This window comes from Pleurodeles waltl, chromosome 11 (genome assembly GCF_031143425.1).
Source record: "Pleurodeles waltl isolate 20211129_DDA chromosome 11, aPleWal1.hap1.20221129, whole genome shotgun sequence".
Taxonomy (NCBI): Eukaryota; Metazoa; Chordata; class Amphibia; order Caudata; family Salamandridae; genus Pleurodeles; species Pleurodeles waltl.
The window spans coordinates 349,940,677-349,960,518 of NC_090450.1; the positions used below are offsets into that span (position 1 = coordinate 349,940,677).

Consider the following 19,842-nt stretch of genomic DNA (forward strand, 5'->3'; position numbering starts at 1 on the left):
TTCCCGTCCCAGTGTGTCCAAAAAAATGTACCTAGCTAACCTGGAGCTCTTCCCTACACCTCCCCCCGTCCTTCTCCTAGGGCCAGGATGTTTAGATCCCAGCCCAGCACCTCAGCCACCAAATCTGCATCCGCTGTGGTCCCTGCTACTCCAGTATGGTCAAAGGGGGCACCCATCAGAGCTGCCAGTGTGCCACCAACGGAAAAGAAGGACCACCCTATTCCACCACCTGCAAAGCTCAAAAAGGGACCGGCTGCAAGCAGGGGACAGTCACACCACCCACCCAGCAAGGCCTCGCACAAACATAGAGTGGACAGTGCCAGGGTCCCTGCAGCGGCTGTCAAGATGGGGAAGAGCCACAGGCCAAAGGGCACTTCTCCTCTGGGCACAATGTCACCTGGGGAGGGGCTGGTGACTACCAAATCATCAGGGATGGCAGCCACATGCACCCCAGTCACCACCGCCGCCCCGACCACCACCTGCAACGCTGCTGCCACAACGTCAGTCTGCAGCATCCTCCCCAAGGATCAGCCATCCGAGGCTGCCGGAGACGGTATGGTGTCTCCATCCACCCCAACAGTCACTTGCACCACGGCCTGCACTGGCAGCATCTCCGCCGCCTGCACCACCATCAGCACTGCCACGTGCACAGCCGATGCCACTCTTTCGGACGTCCGGCCCATCCCCATTGTGCAGCCGTCAGAGTCTGCAGGTGACGTCCTGGACACGCGTCTTGAGACACCACCTCCAGCACTGACATGAACCAGCAATTGGCAGCCTAAGTCGCCGCAAGATGGAGTGTGAGTCTGCCTCCATGGACTATCATGCTACCTGCTCCAGGTACATAGCGTGGCTGTGACACACAGGTGAGACAAAGTCAACATGCCACACGTCAGGAGCAGCATCACTGGGCACAAAGCCCCCTCCAGAACCAGCGGGGAAAGACATCCACTAACGCAGTCCTTGGCAGGATGAAGCACTCTGGGCACAAAGCTCCCTCCAGAACCAGTGGAGGAAAGCATCCACTAACACATTCCTTGGCAGGATGAAGCACTCTGGGCACAAAGCCCCCTCCAGAACCAGTGGAAGACGCCACCCACTTGAGAGACTGTGGCTTTGTACTCCCCAGGACCAAGCAGTGGGTAAACCACCCACTTGAGAGACTGGCTTTGTACTCCCCAGGACCAAGCAGTGGGCAAACCAACCACTTGAGAGACTGTGGCTTTGTACTCCCCAGGACCGAGCAAGGGGCAAACTACCCTCTTGAGAGACTGTGGCTTTGTACTCCCCAGGACCAAGCAAGGGGCAAACCACCCACTTGAGAGACTGTGGTTTTGTACTCCCCAGGACCAGGCAGTGGGCATGGAGCCCCCTTGAGGAGCAGTGGCATCGTACCATCATCCGGCTGAGGTGCCCCTCCTCCCCTCCCCCCTGAGGTGCCTGTTTTTTTTTTTTTTTTTGACCTGATGCCCCTGCGGGTTTCTCTCCGCTTTGAGGCAGGTGTCATGTGTGGGCTTCGCCCATGCTTTTTGGGACCACTGGTCCACGGACATTTAATAGGACAGTGTACGGACTTGTGTACTTGCTGTAAATATTTGTGTATACTGATTATTTACTGTTCTCTTGGCCTATCTGATTGTTCGAATATTACACTAGTTAAACTAATTTTGTTTGGTCCTTGCGTTCTTCTTCTATGGGGTGACGGGGTGTATCTGTGATGTTATTGGATATGTGTGTGTGTGTTGTTGTGGGTGGGGGTGTTGTGTTTTGTGTCACACTCTTTTCCCTCCTCCCCGCCCCTGTGTGCTAGGTGCAGTAGTCACCGTGGTCGTAGCCGCCGCCGTTCGTGCTCCTGGTAGATGAGAAGATACACCAACATTGGTAACACCTGTAGTTCGGGCTCCATGGCGTCCTGGTTCCTTGAGTGTCGAGTGGTTTCCCTTCCAAAGACTGTTTCCGCCGTGCTTTTGATGGCGTTGGTACCACCCCGGAAAAGCTGGCGGATTGGTGCCTTGTAATAGTGTGGGCAGTACATTGTCTTCTGCCTGTCTGTTGGCGATGACTGCCACGGTGTTTGTTGCTACCGCCGTGGTGGTCGGACTGTTAAAGTGGCTGTCTGTGTTGGCGGTTTCCACCAGGGTGGTTGTTCCATTTTTTTGACTGCCGGCCTGTTGGGGGGTATTACCGCCGCTTTATCACCGACTGCCAGGGTTGTAATGAGGGCCAAAGTAATCTTAAAGAGGAAGCAGTAGCATTGCAGTGCCCAACGGCTCCGGGATGTTCCTGTACAGGATCAGGAACATGAGCTGCTGAAGATTATTGCTGGAACCTTTTCTAGTATAAATTGGGATAGTCTTGGGGCCAGACTCAGTAAACTACAAGGTAAACCTAATAAGGATTCTACCAAGCAAGCAGCAGTGAGTTCTAAAAACACTGGGACAAAGAAAAGCAAAATAAAGATAATACAAAACATAGAGAAGAATCTCTGCGACCGGACACCTCTGAGAAACGCTACATTTTGATTAACAGAGACAGTTTAAAAACTCCTGAATACCAATATATTGATACACGCCAATCTTTTCCCTTTTAGGACTCAACGGATAAAAGCAATGAGAGCTGTTCCAAACAAGGAAACAAGCCTGTGAAACCAAGAGAAGATTCTCAATGCTCAGCTGAACCTTCCAAAAAAAAGGAAGAGAAACCTCACCAACAGAAAGCATAATTCAAAGCACAATTTTTAAGAACGGTGGTAAAAACCGCCTACCGTCGTGGCAATGGCCGCCAAAAGACCGTCGCTGCGGCCACCAGCCATCCGCCATATTATGACCACAGCCGGATTTCCGCCACAAGAAGGAAATCCAGCTGTGGCCATACTGGCGGATGGCGGTAAGGTGGCGCTGCTTCCACCAGCAGCGCGCGCCAGTAGACCACCGCCAGCCGTATCATGACACATGATACGGCCTGGCAGTGTTCTGCTACTAGCGCCAGCGCCAATCCCGCCTCCTGCCGGAGGACCCCCTTGATCCAGGTAAGTTGGGTCTCCGGCAGGGGAGGGGGGTGTTGTGTGTGTGGGGGGGGTGTGAATGTATGTGTGTGCGTTAATGGGGTGTGTTTTGAGTGTTGAATGCGTCTGTGTGTATGTTTGGAAGTGTGTGCGGATGTGTGTGTGATTGGATGTATGCATGCGTGTATGTATGTGGGAATGAGTGTATGCGCATGTGTGTGTGTGTGTGAAGGGGCGTGGATGTAGGAGGGGTGGGGGATATTGGAGGGGTGGGGGAGTGTATCTGGAGAGGTAGCAGGGGCAGACCCCTATCAGTGACAAGGAAGGAATTCCCTTTCCCTGATATGGCCTACCGCCATGGTTTTCATGGCGTTAAAACCATGGCGGTAGGCGGGGTCATAATCCTGCAGGGGGCACAATGGCGGTGGCCAGACTGGAGATGGATATCTCCAGCCCGGCGGCTGTTACCGCCGTGGCAGTCGGAGTGGTACACTGGCGGGTTGGCTCCAGCCAACTCGCCAATCTCATTATGTGGTGGTAAGTACTGCCAGCCTGTTGCCGGTACTGCCGCCACATCGCAGACCGCTGGGGTCGTAATGACCCCCACATTAGCTATCACCAGACAAAATTATCTCTATTAGCTTTGAAAAGGTCAACATGTTTCTTGCCATTAGTAAGTCAATATTGATCAGTTGGCAAGTAGTCAGGACCAATATTGCCCTAACCTACAAAGTGGTTGAAATCTGAATATATCTAATGGTGTCCAATCTCAAACGACCTAGATGTGGTGTAAAGGAACTTCAAGACGGCAATCGCTCAGAGGCGCTTTTCATCACAAGTTGAATTCAGGCCTCCATTACGGCTTTCCGTCAATACCACTTCTGCCCAGAGTTCTCAAGAAGATCAAGAACGACCGGGCCAAAGTAATCCTTGTGGCTCCGGACTAGTCATGGAGAGTCCTGAGATGAGGAGCATGATGAGCATATCCATCGATCCTCTGCTCAGACTTCCCCTTCGGGAGGATCTTCTGAAGAAAGGAAAGTGTTCTGCACCTGAACCTGTCCAATCTCTGCCTTGTCGCGTGTACATTGAGCGGCAACAGTTGACAGCTTTTGACCTTCTGCCCGAAGTCTGTAACGTAATCTTGCCAGCCAGGTATCCCTCCACCAAAACGGTATGCGTCTGTCGTTGGAAAAATTTGTGGCATGGTGAACAGACAAGTCTGTTGACCCCTTTCTGGCCCTCTCTGAGGTCTCATGGTCACTCCCAAAGGTTATTTGTCTGCTATTTCTGCTTTCTTCGGTTGCCTGATAAACAAAGAAGGTTTAAGTTCTCTATTGGATATAGGACTTATACTTATGTTTTTTCCATCCCCATTCATTATTTCCAATGGGACTTCAATTTGGTTTTGTCCTTTCTGATGTGCACTCCTTTTGAGCCTCTCCAAAATTGTTCTTTCAGGCTTCTCACATTAATAACAGCCTTCCTTCTGGCCATTATATCCCCCCCACAGGAGTGAGTGAGCTGCACTCATTGTCATGTAGGCAGCCCTACATTTCCATCTATCTTGACAAAGTGGTGCTTCACACTAGGGCTTCTTTTCAAACTAAAGTGGTAATGCCCTTTCATGTAGCCCAATCCATCACCTTGCCTACTTTTTACAAACTAATTTATCACGGTGCCTACTTTTTACGTACCCCACATCCCTCTAAGGAAGACGAAAGACTCCACTCCCTGGACCCAAAAAGAGCTTTGACGTTCTATCTTGATCATACAAAGGAGTTCTGGGTAGATGATCAAGTCTTTGTCGGTTATGTGGGTGTGCCGAAAAGTCGGGCAGTGCAGAAGCGGACCATCTCCAGATGGGTCGTACTCTGCATTAAGCTCTGCTTCACAGTGGCAAAAAAAGCAACCACATGAAGGTTTGCATGCTCATTCTACCTGAGACTTCTGTTTTAGCACGTGGAGTTTCAGTCCTTGACATCTGTCATGCGGTTGTGTGGGCTTCTCGGCACACATTTACTAAACAGCACTGCCTGCACAGTCAAGTCTGTAGGGACGTGTACTTAGCCTGTTTGTTCCTGCAGGACTTTCTAGTATTGTCTTTGTTTGCAGACCCACCTCCGGGGATGGTATTGCTTGGTTCTCTATTCAAAGGTAAGGAATCTGCAACTAGAAGTCTCTATCAGATGAAGAAGTTACTTTCCTTCGGCAATGCCTTATCTGGTAGAGACATATTCTAGATGCAGATTCGTTACCAACCCACCCATCCTCCCGCTCTGCAAAATGATTTCTAGGGACAGGGACTCCCCTTTGAGGGCCTTGGTTTTGATGCTCCAGTAGTCAGTGTTCTTCATGACTGTGTGCTTCTGGCATGGAAAGTCGTGAAAAAAATCTGATGTCGGCACACCCAACGTAGGTACCTGGTGTGGGGGGGGGGGGGGGAGAATGCCATGTAGTCACACACTGTCACAAGTCAGCGTCATAAATGAATACAAAAAAAAAGGCAGAGTGGCCATCAGTCAGACTCCGATATATAAAGGCTTGCAAACTCATATGTGGTAGTGGCACAGCGAGACAAAAGCCTGTAAAGTCGGAGACTCCAAGTTGAAATCTTCTTTATTTAAGATATTAATACATTAAAGGCTTGACAAGACAAACATGGTAGTTGCGTGTGACTTCCGTTCCTTCATCTCTCCTCTCTCTAACCACTTCGAATCTGAATTCACACACGTAACTACACACGCGCTAACACAATATTCTAAACACCTAAACACGCGCTATCTAACCATGCGCTAATACAATATATTAATAAACACTAATAAAATATATTAATAAACCTGCATATCAACATAACACATCTCCTCCCTTTTAAACAAATGAAAAGAGAAGGGAAAAAAAAAAAACACAATAAAGAAACATAAAAATAATATTACACAATATAATCGTTCAACCATTTTGGTTTAGATACAATTCTTTTGCCAATACGAGTTGTCTCTACATTCTTACTGTCAACATTGGAAGATCTGCTTTTATTTATAGATTCCGTACACTCTTCCATATCCCTTGTAATACAATCTGGAACCTCTTCCGAAACTCCTTCCTCCACACTTTGCTCCGGACTCCTTCTATGCATATCATCCCCAATATTGTTACTCATACACGACTCCTTTCCCAAATTATCATTCAATGTATTATTATTCCTTACTCCAACCTCGTCTAGGGAATCATTCACATTCACTCTTTTATCAGGTTGGCCCTTAAACATCGCAATTCTTTTAAGGTTCCATACTTTTCCATCACTAAGAAGGACCGCATTACGTAAGACTTTGCTTACTTGAATTGGCTCAGAGTATTGACTCTCACCCTTCTTTGCTCTCCACGGTTTCTTTACTTTAACCCAACTGCCTACATAAATTTCCACATCTTTTTTTGAACCTCTACTCTTGTCAAAAGTCTGTTTATAAGCCATATGTTTCCTCATGATGTGATCTCTCACTTTACACTCATCAACCTCCAACAACCACTCTGGATTGCATTTGGTCCTTGGTACTCTGCCTCTCATTAACTTGAAAGGAGACAAACCCAAAGCTTCATGATAGCCAGTCCTATAAGACCACAACGTTTTATAAATGTGAACTGACCAATCGTCCCCCTTCTTACATGCAATCTGAACAGCATTTTTCATAACCCTATTGAATCTTTCGATCATTCCATTTCCACTTGGGTTGTATAAAGATGTAGTTCTATGTTTAATTCCTATTCTTCCAAAATATTCCTTCATCAAGGCAGACGTAAATTGCACTCCATTATCACTAATAATCTGCACAGGTAAACCTTCTTCCACAAAAGTACTGTCCATAAATGTTAAAACCTCCGAAGAGTCCACCTTGTCCACAATTTTCACAACCGGCCATCTTGAAAAAATATCAATCATGGCAATAATACACCTTCCAGGATTCCCAATAGGACCCATGATGTCAATAGCAACAGTGTGCCACGGCTTACTCGGAATGATAGGTTCACACATATTAGGTTTTAAAGTATTCAAAATCTTATCTGAATTGGCACAAATAACACAATCCCTCACATCTCTTTCAGCTTGAACATCAATTCCAGGCCACCAACACCATCTCTGCACCCTTTGTTTAGTTTTAACTATTCCACAGTGATTTTCATGACTTAACTTTAAAATCGTACTCCTAAGTGCTTTCAGTGGTATAGCTTTATCCCCTCTAAAAATACTCCCATGAACATATGAAAGTTCACATCTCACCTCCCAAAACTGTTTAAGCACTTTTGAAATTTTGGACTTGTTGGGCCATCCCTTCATCACACACTCTGACAATTATTGTAAATCCTTATCTTTAGAATATTCTTCCTTCCACACTTCTTTCTTTATGCTTATACCATCTTCATCATGAACCAAAGCCACTTGTAACTCCTCTCCTTCGCCAACATCACACTCTAAGATCTCAGTAGGCATTCTAGATAAGTAATCTGCCAACACATTACTTTTTCCAGGAACATATTCGATTACATAAATAAAATCTTGCAAACGCATAGACATCCTAGCAATCCTCGCTGATGCTTTACACATTCCTTCAGTAGTCAATAATTTCACAAGTGGTTTATGATCAGTACGTAAAACGCATTCCTTACCCCACACAAATGGTCTATAATGTTCCAATGCCCAAACACATGCCAGTGTTTCCTTCTCTATCACCGAAAATCTTTCTTCATTCGGTGATAACGCACGAGAAGCATAAGCAATTATAACTTCCTTCCCAGTAGTATCGATTTGTGTTAGTACACCACCTAATCCTTTATTGCTGGCATCCACAGTTACTACATTCGTTCGTTCAGGATCAAAACTACTCAAAATAGTTGCACGCGCAATTGCTTTTTTTACATTATTAAACTCCATTTCACATTCACACGTCCAAATGAATTTTACATGGTTTTTCAACAATTGTCTGATATTGTACACCATGCCAGAGAATCCCTTCACAAATTTCGCATAGAACTCCACCATTCCTAAAAATGACCTAATATCCTCTTTGCACGTGGGATGTGGAGAATTAAGAATGGCATCCACCAGCTTAGGCTTCATGGTTACACCATTCCCACATAACACATGACCTAGATAAGTTACAGATTGTACCCCAAACTTACACTTTGAGTGTTCCACAGTTAATCCCTTTTTCTCCAAGGTGCCTAACACCTCCTTCAACACAGCATCATGCTCCTTCCTGTCCTTGCCAAACAATAAAATATCGTCTTGGAAACACCTCACATTAGAATGTTTCCCAAATATCTGATGCATAAGCCTCTGGAAAATGGCAGCTGCAGAAGCCAAACCGAACGGTAATCTTTTATATTGGAAACATCCCACAGGAGTAATAAAGGCAGTATATTTCTTACTTGCTTCACTTAGTTTAATCTGATGATATGCTGCAGATAAATCTATAGTGGAAAACCATTTTGCCCCCTTAATTAAAGTCAACATCTCTGAAATTTTAGGTAAAGGAAACTTATCCACTACAATGTTTTTGTTCAAATGGCGCAAATCTATGCATAATCAAATTTTTCCATTCGCACGTTTAGCTACTACTATAGGAGAAATCCATTCGGAAGACTCGATTGGTTCAATGATCTCAGCTTCAACCAATTTATCTAATTCTCTTTCCACCTCACTCCTTACTAAAATGGGAATATTCCTTACCTTATGTATCTTTGGACTGGCGTTAGTTTTAAGAATAATAGTGTTCAAAACCTTCCAAAACACCAATTTTTCCACTAAAAACTTTTGGAAAATTCTTGAACATTTCATTTGCAATGCTCTCCCCTTCATCCACAACCATAACTGGTTCTGGACTATTCGGATCAAGAGTTATATGTAAATCACCCTGATCTTTCCAACCTAAAACCGAAGGTCCCTTCTTTGCCACATATAACTTTCCCACAGATTTCCTGTTTTTAAAAACAAATGTAAGTTCCCTAAAACCCAACAACTCTGTTTTCTCTCCCGAAAATCCTTCCGGGCTAACATCTGTTTTTTGTAGATTACTACCTATTTTCCCTACAAATTTCGACTTCCATACACCCTCATTAATGATGGTAAAGGGGGAACCTGAGTCAACATAAACTTGAATCTCAACTCCTCCAATGTGCATTAAACATACTGGTTTCTTCTCATTACTGACTGACTCTTCCTGAACATTGAATACGAACATTTGATCTTTACTTAAATACTTGCTGTCCTGTTTAATTTTATTCACTTTACTCTCAACCTCACTAGAATTATCACACACTTCATCCACATACTTCACATTAGTATTCTTCTTTTTCTTTTTACACACTTTAGCAAAATACCCTATAACCCCACACGCCGCACACTTCTGCTTTAATGCTGGACAATATTTGTGAAAAGCTAAATGAGAAGTGCTATCACAACGGTAACATCTTTGACCATTATACCTAATCGCTTGCTGGTTCTTCTCATTTTCATTCCTAGTTCTACCTGTCCCTTTATATTTTACTTTGTTTACTGCATCTTCTTTAATATCACTATACTCTGTCTTAACTGCTTTCGCACTACGACTAGGCAACTCAGCTTTTCTAACAATAGCTAATATATCATCCAATTCAGCATCCCCATTTATCCACAGTCTTTCCTGAATCGCAGGGTCACGGATATGCATTACTACTTGGTCTCTAATTAACTGATTTTGCAAATGATCAAATTTACAATCATTAGCCAGAACTCTAAGCGCAGCTACATACTCATCCACAGTCTCACTACACTCTTGTTTCCTTTGAAAAAAATAATTATCAAATTCTTTCAACACATTCTCAAATACAATAGAGTCCTCGCTGTTGCTAATTTTCGTCATAGACTTAAATACTTTCAGTCCTTCTGGTCCAGCAAAATGTAGAAAAATGTTCTTCTTCCTTTCCGAACTCATTCTTCCTTCCTCGTCGATTGTCTCCAAGAAATTTAAGAAGTACGATTTCCATTCCGTCCATTTCATACATGGACTTGCTCCTGCTGGCCAAAATGCTTGTGGATGTTGAAGCGAAAATTGTTGTGTTGCCATCTGAATTATAGTAATGAAACCAAAAACTAATTATCCTATGAATATAAAAAAAATATATATATATTTTCTTCTTTTTTTTTTTTTTTTTTTTAAATCACAAGTAATAAAAATCCCCTTTCATTTTGTGTCCATAACTGAATATCCAGTATATAATTGTACTTGTTCCTCAATAAATGTCAATTTCCACTCAACTTGTACTGTATATCCTGCACTATTATCGTGCAAATAAATTAAAATAACCAATTAATCATTCCGATTCCCAGTTCAAATGCTCTTTCCTATGAGCAAGGAGACGCCAAGGTCCATTCCTCTAATCGACGTATACACGTCCGATCCCTACTCTGCATCAGACGCTCGAGACATAGAACGCCGAGCACAGCTTGAAGATCGCACTCTTAACGGTAAGCTCAGAAATCTTCTCGTTAATAGTTCCCAAACCACAATCCTCTAATCAATTACTCGCCTCAGCAAGCCTTTCATGCACTCTGGTAAACTCCGTAGTAATGTAAGATTAAACGCTCATCTTCCATCCTGAGCAAAACAAATCTTACAGTGCTTCCTCACACCGTTCCCTCCGTAGGTTCGTCTATGAAGCTCGTCGCCACAATTGTAAAGTCGGAGACTCCAAGTTGAAATCTTCTTTATTTAAGATATTAATACATTAAAGGCTTGACAAGACGAACGTGGTAGTTGCGTGTGACTTCCGTTCTTTCATCTCTCCTCTCTCTAACCACTTCGAATCCGAATTCACACACGTAACTACACACGCGCTAACACAATATTCTAAAAACCTAAACACGCGCTATCTAACCATGCGCTAATACAATATATTAATAAACGCTAATACAATATATTAATAAACCTGCATATCAACATAACAAAGCCTCTTTAATAACATCAAGGGTCCCAAAACGGCCCGTATTCCTGTTAATTTCCGCTCACGGTTGGTTCTCTGCAAGTGAAGTGTGGCTTGGTCCTGGTTTTTATCTCCAGTTGCGGAAATCGGCTAGGGGAGAGTTCCGGTCACATGATCAAATGACAGTGCGTGCATCATACATGGCTGGGACACCTGGGAAATTAAGTTCCTTCTTCCGATGGTGGTTGCGTGTTAAAGACCCTGGAGTGGGGTTGAAAGGGAGATGATACTCATAGCAATGCATTAAAAATGTAATGGCTCGAAAAAACTATTGCAGAAATGCTAGTGTTTATTTGCCTCATATATACTAGAGATATGTACGTCTCTGTCAAAATGGTTAAAAAGGACATTGGACCAGAAAAGGTGCCAGAGTAAAACGTGACTCCGGACCTTAATTAGAACTTTGTATTTGTCAGCGTGTTCAGTAAAGTGCCATGAACTGGAACAAAGGTCATGGCACGACGTACTAAATTTAGGCGTGCCATGGACTGTGATACAAATTAGAATTGGTCCCCAAGTATGTCTTATACAGGTAATTTAATTGCCCACAAATTTAATGAAGTGCCCCAGGCTTGAATCATGTTGTGATGGGATAGTTAAAAACGGCAGTATGCTGAACCATTATTACTCTTTTATTAAGGAGTGGAGCTATATCTAGTATGTAATGATAAACCCAAGTGATGACCCTGTGTCTGACATTTGCTGTGAATCCTCCTTCTGGAGCGCCTTCCTAGTATTGTCACGTCCCACCCAATGTACAGCCTGTGTAACCTTATATGCATCAGGCCTAGTCAGGACAAATGTCTCAACCAACTCCCCTTGTTCGCAACTTAACCCCATTGTAAAACTCTCTCAGCTGGGAGGCTGACCTTCGCCCCACGGAAGGAACTCTGGATCTGACCTACCCAGTGGAAAATCTAGATTCTGGAATGGATAAGACCGAAAAATCAGTTTACTACGTATTGTGTGCCAGTACGACAGGAGTGTGTTAGGTAATGGTAGTAGAGGTGGGGAACATGACCAAACTTTCTTCGGAACACACAGGAGATCCTTGAGTGGAATGGTTGAGAATGCTTGTTCCACCTGCACCCAAGAGCTGAGCCACCTGGAGGTATGTCGATATGTCTTGAAAGCCCAAGCCCCAGTCTTGGGGGAGACTTTGACAGAGAGACCTGAACCACTGGCGGATGTTTGCCCTGCCAGACAAAGCTAAGCATCTTACACCTAAGTAGTTGCTGTGTGGTAGGTACAATAGTCAAGGGGAGAGTCTGCAGTACATACAAAAGTCGAGGCAAGAAATTCATTTTGAGGCTATTAAATCAGCCCAGTCAAGTGGTTTCAAATTTTCCCCATCTATAAAAGTCCTTAAAAAGGGCTGTAAGCAAAGGCGGAATATTTGAATCGAAGAATGCCCGGGTGTTACTAGGTAACTGGATCCCTAGATAGTGAAGCAAGAACTCTGCCCAAATAAAACCTGCCTGCTGAATAGGTTCACAATATTGGCCCTGCGAAGCAGCCACTCCAAGCCCCCATAATTTGTAGTTGGTAATTTGAAAGCCAGGTGCTGAAGTGAAACTGTCCAATTCCACTTGGAGTGCGAAAGAGTGGTTTCTGGCTCTGCGACAAAACAAAGGATGTCATCCGTGAAGAGAGCCAACTTGTGATCCCTGTACCTCACCCTCACATCATGAATGTTAGGATTATTCTGTATTCGGGACACCAGGGGTTCCATGGTCAAGGCAAATATCAGTGGGCACAATGGATAGCCCTCCCTCATCCCCCTTGATAATATCATATCAGTAATGTATTCCCCGTTGACCTTAATTTTGCTGGTGGGTTGTCTATAGTTTGCTAAAATTAACGCCTTAATCTTAAGGCCCAGTTGAGTCTTATTGAGCGCCCTCGATGGAAACCACAAGTTAACTGTTGAAGGCCTTCTCTGCGTTTAAGGAGAGAAAAGGCATCAGCTGTTTCTGACAGTCTGCCACCTCCATGACGGGGACTGCCAATCTGGTATTGTCATTGGCCTGTCTATGTTTAATGAAGCCAGATTGTTGCGGGGCAATAAGGCAAGACCATACTTGGTGTAGTCTGGACACTAGTATTGAGGTGAATATTTTAACATCACAGTTTTAATAGTGCTATCGGCCTATAAGAAGGGCATAGCTCTGTTTTTTTTAATCCTGTTTCAAGAGCAGAATGAGATGGGAATCCCACATAGTATCAGTTACCACACTTGACTCCAAAAAACATTTAGACCTTTGCTATTTATGCTATTTAAAGGCAGAAAGGATCTCTGGGGTTTCAGAGTATGAATTGCCATCCTCATCCACTATCTTTTGTATATAATTGCATGAGGCCAACTTTTTAAGTTTATAAGCCAAAAGCCTATCAGCCTTATTGCCCTTTTCTTAGTAGGTTTGATTTATGTACACATTTTTTTTAGCACCCTCCTTCATTTGAAGGTGTTCATATCCCCCCGGTTCTCTCAAGAAACGAGCCAAGCCCCCTCACTTGTGTGGCCTCAGCTCTTAAGATTTGGGCTTCTAGCTCTTTTATGTTGCTTCACTAGGCGCTCAAACGTTGCTGTATGGAATACAAGCTCACCGCTGAATACCGCCTAAGCTGCATCCCATGAATCAGGGGGGGAACCTCACTGTTATAATTTTCACTAAAATAATGATCAATAATGTCTCAGTTTCAGTCCCTCAAGGTTAGGTCTCTCAATGCCACTTTCACCACCCATAGTTCGGGAAAGGGTTTAGGGGTGGGGGTCAGAGCACATCTTCTACCAGACCGGCTCATGGTCAGAGAGGGACCTAATGTCTATGAAAATATCTACTATCTTAGGTAGGAGGGAACGTGACATCAAAAAGTGATCTGTAAGTGACTATGTTTTGTGGATGTGGGAGTAGAGTGTTTACTCTCATTCATTTCCATGATGGTTGCACCTTGCATCTACTAGTGTTAAAATAAGTATACCCTGAGTGAGGGACGTAGGGGGCAGTAAGTCGCCATAGCCCAGGTGAGACTGATCAAGGCCTGGATTCAAAGGGACATTAAACTCCCCATTCAGAACAAGTTCAACCCCCTCCCCCCCCCCCCCAAAGTGCGAGATCCTGGGGAAGAGATCTGTACAGTTTGATTGTTTATCTTCGTTGGGGTCATAAACAGAAAACATAGACAACTGAACTCCACCCAAAGATCCCATAATGCCTACCACTCTGCCTCGTGTGGTTGGTGAATTTGTCCTCAATCCGGAAGGTTAAATCGCTTTGCAGTAAAATAGCCACCCCTTGTCTTGTGTGAGCAAGAATAGTGAAACTGCACTAGATACCAATATGATTGAAGGTGTTTATGATGGGACCAAGCAGATGGGTCTCTTGGAGCAATACCAGATCTACCTCCTTCCGACTGAGTCACTGCAATAGGGCTTGATGCTTAATCGGGTACTCTAGCCTTGTATATTAAGTAAGACAAGGTGTAAAGGTGTCATGACATTCATCAAGTTTGTGATGTTGAATAAAGTAGGAGGGGCTGAGCCTGGAAGGGGGCTACTTGCACTGGGGATGACGTGTGTGAAACCAAAGGTAAGTAATAACAAATAATGCTAAAAAAACAATAGAACATGTACCAAACATATAAAACAGTAGTGAAAGGATCTGTGAAAGGGGCCTCTCTTGAGGGTGAGTTCTAGGATAAAACGACATTTAGGGCCTGATTTAGATGCTGGTGGACGGGTTACACAGTCACAATGATTACAGATATCCTAGACGCCGAAATCTAAACTCCATTGGATATAATGGAATTTAGATTTTGCTGGACGTGTTATCCCTCACTGTTGTGATGGAGGAACCTCTCTGCCAATATCTAAATCAAGCCCTTAGTCTCGTTAACACTCAGCAATTCAACAAGGTAGGGGAGACTGGCTCCTGGTACCCCTAGACAAGCCCCTGTTCCCCATGAAGCTGAGCGAGGGAATGAGTTTAACATATTAACTTGATTGTAATTGATGGGCAGTCCAACTCAAGGTGAAAGAAGCCAGCAGGGTCCCACGGGCATCGAGGGCACTGTACAACATTAACCAGGTCTATTCAATATGAGTACTGTGACGACCAGTAGAATTTATTGATAAATGTGAAATGGAGCAATTTGTACTTAACGGACACTAGCGGAGTTACCCGGGTACTTTTTTTTGGGCACATCTAAATTTATCCAGGACGCTCTGTGCTTGCAAGTTAGCCCAAAATGTAGGTCCATTGTATTGAATTCAGATTTTTAATTAATGAAGAACAAGTTTAGAAGAGATTTCTTGATCAATGTATTCTTTGGGCATGTAAAATACTGTGTCATGGCCTTGCCAATTGTCCTCACACCCTTCCGGAAGCCTGGTTGTAGGTCGGTCAGAACCCTTTCATCAACCCTGTCCTGTAGGTGGTTTAGCAGCAATTTCCCATATATTTTGTCAGCTGCATAAAGCAGGAAGATTGGCCTGTATTACACTGGATTACCGTGTGCTCCCTTTTTATGAATATGAATAATTATGGTTTTCCTCGAGGATAGTATTTCCATTTGACTCGTCCTTGCATTATACCTTGTTGTTAAGGCTTGGACCGAAGTGGTCCGAGTGTTCCAAAATATATCCACAGAGATTTTATCAGGGCCTGGCACTTGTTGTGGCTTGAGGCTAAGGATCACCCCACATAGTTCTTCCTCTGTAAATTCTTGAAGTGCAAGGTGAGACTCTTGTATTACATTGCAGTTGTTGCACAGTGGCTTTGCTCTCAAGTTGGTTGGCCCTGCTTGATTTTGAAGGCGGGGAGGTTGAAATCATTGACACAGCTATTTCGAGTTGAAACTTTATGGCTAAATCTTTGTTGGTACATGGATAAAAAGTGGCTTAACCGTTCATTGCCACGCCCGACGCCCGGGACATCTTGTTTGGGGTCAAGGGCAACAAGTTTTTATGTTTACTTTGTCCTTGGGACAAGTAGGCCCAACCCTCTGCAGCACAAACCCTTTGGCTGCCTGTTTACAGAGAGTGGAACTCTCTGCAGTTGAGGTAATGTTTCCAAAAGATAATGCTGTTCGAACTTGTATTTATGGTTCATTATTTGAAAGTCTTCATTATTAGGGTGAGTGCTGTAAATAAATGTTTTAAGGTCACACTTCACTACTGACGTTGGTTCCAGTACAAAAAAAAAAAACGTGTATACACATGTTTGAAAAGTTTAGGCTATGAGGCTAAGTATAATGCTCCCAGAATGCTCTCTGATTAGATGCAAATGAAGTGTCATTTAGTCAAATGTGTTGATGCATGCTAGTATTTCCCAAAAATATTTCTAATTGAAAATCAGTGTAACCATTTTCAACACGATTATGGGAAGCATGAAAATAAACAAACACTGACAAAGCCAACTGATCTGACATTTTTCTAAGTCTTTTAGTTTCATCAATGCGTGTCTTGTTTTGACATGGCTTTTGTAACACTTTATTGTTGTGGGAGCTACCAGGCCCTCAACATTGTAACAAACAATGGCAAAAAAAAAAAAAAAAAACCTTTTTGAACTCTAAAAGCACACGTTGCAACCAGTGGCATAACAAAGGCTCAGCAGCCTTCCTCCAGGGGGCCCCTTCAGCACAGCACCTGCCCTGAGTGGGTCTGGAGAGGGGGGCTCCTCCATGTTCTTTGCAAAGGGGCACCCTCCAGTTTCATTACGTCACTGATTGCCACTGTAGTTCCCGACACTGAACAAAACGACTTTGTGTGCCAATATGCTCCTTGTGGAAGAGCAGAGTGCGATCACTCACAGTAAAGCCATCCGAAAGAGAGAGAAATAGAAGTTTAATAAAAACAAAATGTCTTTGTTAACACCAGACCTAATTAGGGACCAAGACCCACATGTAGGTAGCTTTTTTGCATGTCGCAAACATCGACTTTCTCTGTTTGCGACGTGCAAAAAGCACACTGCGATGCACAAACCCAGTTTTGCGATTCGGTAACCTGGTTACTGAATCGCAAAACGGGTTTGCGACCCCTTCCTAATTGCGACTCGCAGTGCAATGTAGGATTGTTTTGTGACCGCGGGCGCAAACCAATCGCATTTTGCACCCATTTCAAATGGGTGCTAACACTTTTGCAAAAGGGAAGGGGTCCCCATGGGACCCCTTCCCCATTGTGAATGTCACTGTAAACATTTTTTCAGAGCAGGCAGTGGTCCTGCGGACCACTGCTTGCTCTGAAAAAATGAAACAAAAACGTTTCATTTTTCGTTTTTGTAATGCATCTTGTTTTCCTTTAAGGAAAACGGGCTGCATTACAAAAAAAACTGCTTTATTGAAAAGCAGTCACCAACATGGTGGTCTGCTGTCTCCAGCAGGCCACCATCCCTGTGAGGGCCGCCATTCGCAAGGGAATCGCAAATTGCGACCCACCTCAAGATTATTCATGAGGTGGGCATTTACGAAGCCCTTGCGAATCACAGATGGTGTCAGGGACACCATCCTACATTAGGATTTGCGACTCGCAAATTGCAAGTCGCTCTGACTAGCAATTTGCGGGTCGCAAATCTGAACCTACCTACATGTGGCCCCAAATTCTTAAAGAAAGTCACAAAAGTGCACCTATGGTATCTGCCGTACCCCTATAAAATATTTGTGAACTGTATTTTAGCATGGGTAAATACGCATGTGTAGATTTGCTCATGTGAAAATCTATTGAGCATTTGCAAGTTCATTTTCCCTCCAGCCACTTTCTTCCCAACCCTGGAAGAAGTTCTAATTCTGCCATTGTCAGGAGTAAATGTCCAACCTTTCTTATTATGGGAAAATATTAGAGAGAAGCTGGTGAAAATCTTTAAAACATGCAGGTTAGTAGGTTTGCGGACTCAAAGGCACTCCAGTCCTGGAACTATTGCTTACTGCTTCCTCCAGCCCCAGTATGCAGATCTGCAGAAAGGTGGCAAAATAAGGAAACTGCAAGTATTCAAGCCCTACTATGGTAGTAGCCCTGGCATAATCAGAGAGGCTAATATCCGAGCTCTTACATAATGAGATTGCTGCCATAATTTGTTGCCACACTACATGGCACCAAAGGGACAAGTAGATTTGAGAAGCAACCTGTCCCCTGGACAAGTAGATATTTTAATAAATTCCACACCCCTGAGATTTGCTCATGTGAAAATCTATTGAGCATTTGCAAGTTCATTTTCCCTCCAGCCACTTTCTTCCCAACCCTGGAAGAAGTTCTAATTCTGCCATTGTCAGGAGTAAATGTCCAACCTTTCTTATTATGGGAAAATATTAGAGAGAAGCTGGTGAAAATCTTTAAAACATGCAGGTTAGTAGGTTTGCGGACTCAAAGGCACTCCAGTCCTGGAACTATTGCTTACTGCTTCCTCCAGCCCCAGTATGCAGATCTGCAGAAAGGTGGCAAAATAAGGAAACTGCAAGTATTCAAGCCCTACTGTGGTAGTAGCCCTGGCATAATCAGAGAGGCTATTATCCGAGCTCTTATATAATGAGATTGCTGCCATAATTTGTTGCCACACTACATGGCACCAAAGGGACAAGTAGATCTTTTTACAGGACAAGTAGATTTGAGAAGCAACCTGTCCCCTGGACAAGTAGATATTTTAATAAATTCCACACCCCTGATTGCAATTAATTCCTTTCACCAGATGTTTCTTTGGTGCCTCACTCCCCCATACAACCTGGTCCTCTAATTATCTTGGAGTTTTTTCATTGATTGCTGATTGGAGTAGCCGTTATGCTTTATTGTTTAGTTGGCCCTGTTTCACCTTAATTAAGGACTGCTACTGATGTTTGATTTCTTTGGGCATATCTTTGCCCCTCCATGGGTTTGTGTTTCAGTCTTAGTGTCTATGATATAGTCTTTTTGAGGAATAAACATTCTTCATCGAATCACCCAAGCAATGAGCTAACAGATCAGTTGTTAATCCCTTATTTCAGTTTATTTTCAGAGTTGAGAAGATCAGAGTATTAAAGCCTCTATACATTTGTAAATCTTATACTGCTTTTTATCCTCAGGGTCGTATACACAGTGAATTCCTGTCATGAGTTTCTTCAAGATTGGCCATTAGGCCTAAATTACCATCTGTTGGGACCCATGGCATCCTTTGTTTATGATTTATGGATGGGCAGAAAATTGTTTTGCAATTAGGGGCTCATGGTCACTCTCTAACCTGTGATGTATTTTCATGTCTTTTACCATGTGCCAAGCTTTTAGGTTTATTATAATATAATCAAATAAACTAGGAGACCTCCTCATAGTAAAGGACAGTTGTGCTTGTGTATCTGAAATTGTATATAAGGTTTGGAGACCATTCAATGTCATCAGGTTGAACAATCGTTGCTGCTTTTGGTGTCTTTGGAGCAGTTTACAGTAGTTCTACATGCATTCTAGGCGGCTTCTTATTGTAAGAGTTGTTGACTCCAAATATTACCCTGTAAATTGATATTCGAGTCTCCACAAACAAGTATTAGATGTAATTTAGGATTTAACTTGTTCCAGTTTTCAGGGTTGAGATCATGTTTTACTGCTCCAATGGTATCTTCTATGGAGGATAATAATGAAATAGTTGTAATGCTATTCACTCATTAAACGTAGACATTAACAATGTCTAGATTATAAAGAGCATTCCATTCAATAACTTAAGGTGTTTGATATTATCCGTGATTTGTTTTCCATATGGTTTAAGGTATGGAGGGAGGTTGAAATCGATGATGTTAAGCCTCTTTTTGATCTGCTTCTGTCGACTTAATTCCTGGAATACTGTAGGCCACATAACCTTCCATCTCAA

The 19,842-nt window shown here is 43.5% G+C and overlaps 1 protein-coding gene across 10 annotated transcripts in view; it reads left to right on the top strand.

Annotated features, from left to right (window-relative positions):
- Positions 1 to 19,842, top strand: part of PASK (PAS domain containing serine/threonine kinase) — a 1,088,660-nt gene that overhangs the window by 963,135 nt on the left and 105,683 nt on the right. For 8 of the 10 annotated variants that reach the window (XM_069213650.1, XM_069213651.1, XM_069213652.1 and 5 more), the window contains one exon: positions 10,368 to 10,505. The exons of the other annotated variants lie outside the window; for them this stretch is intronic. In XM_069213650.1, the coding sequence (XP_069069751.1) occupies positions 10,368 to 10,505 (138 nt within the window). The remainder of the gene's footprint in view (positions 1 to 10,367; positions 10,506 to 19,842) is intronic. 10 annotated transcript variants of the gene reach the window in all.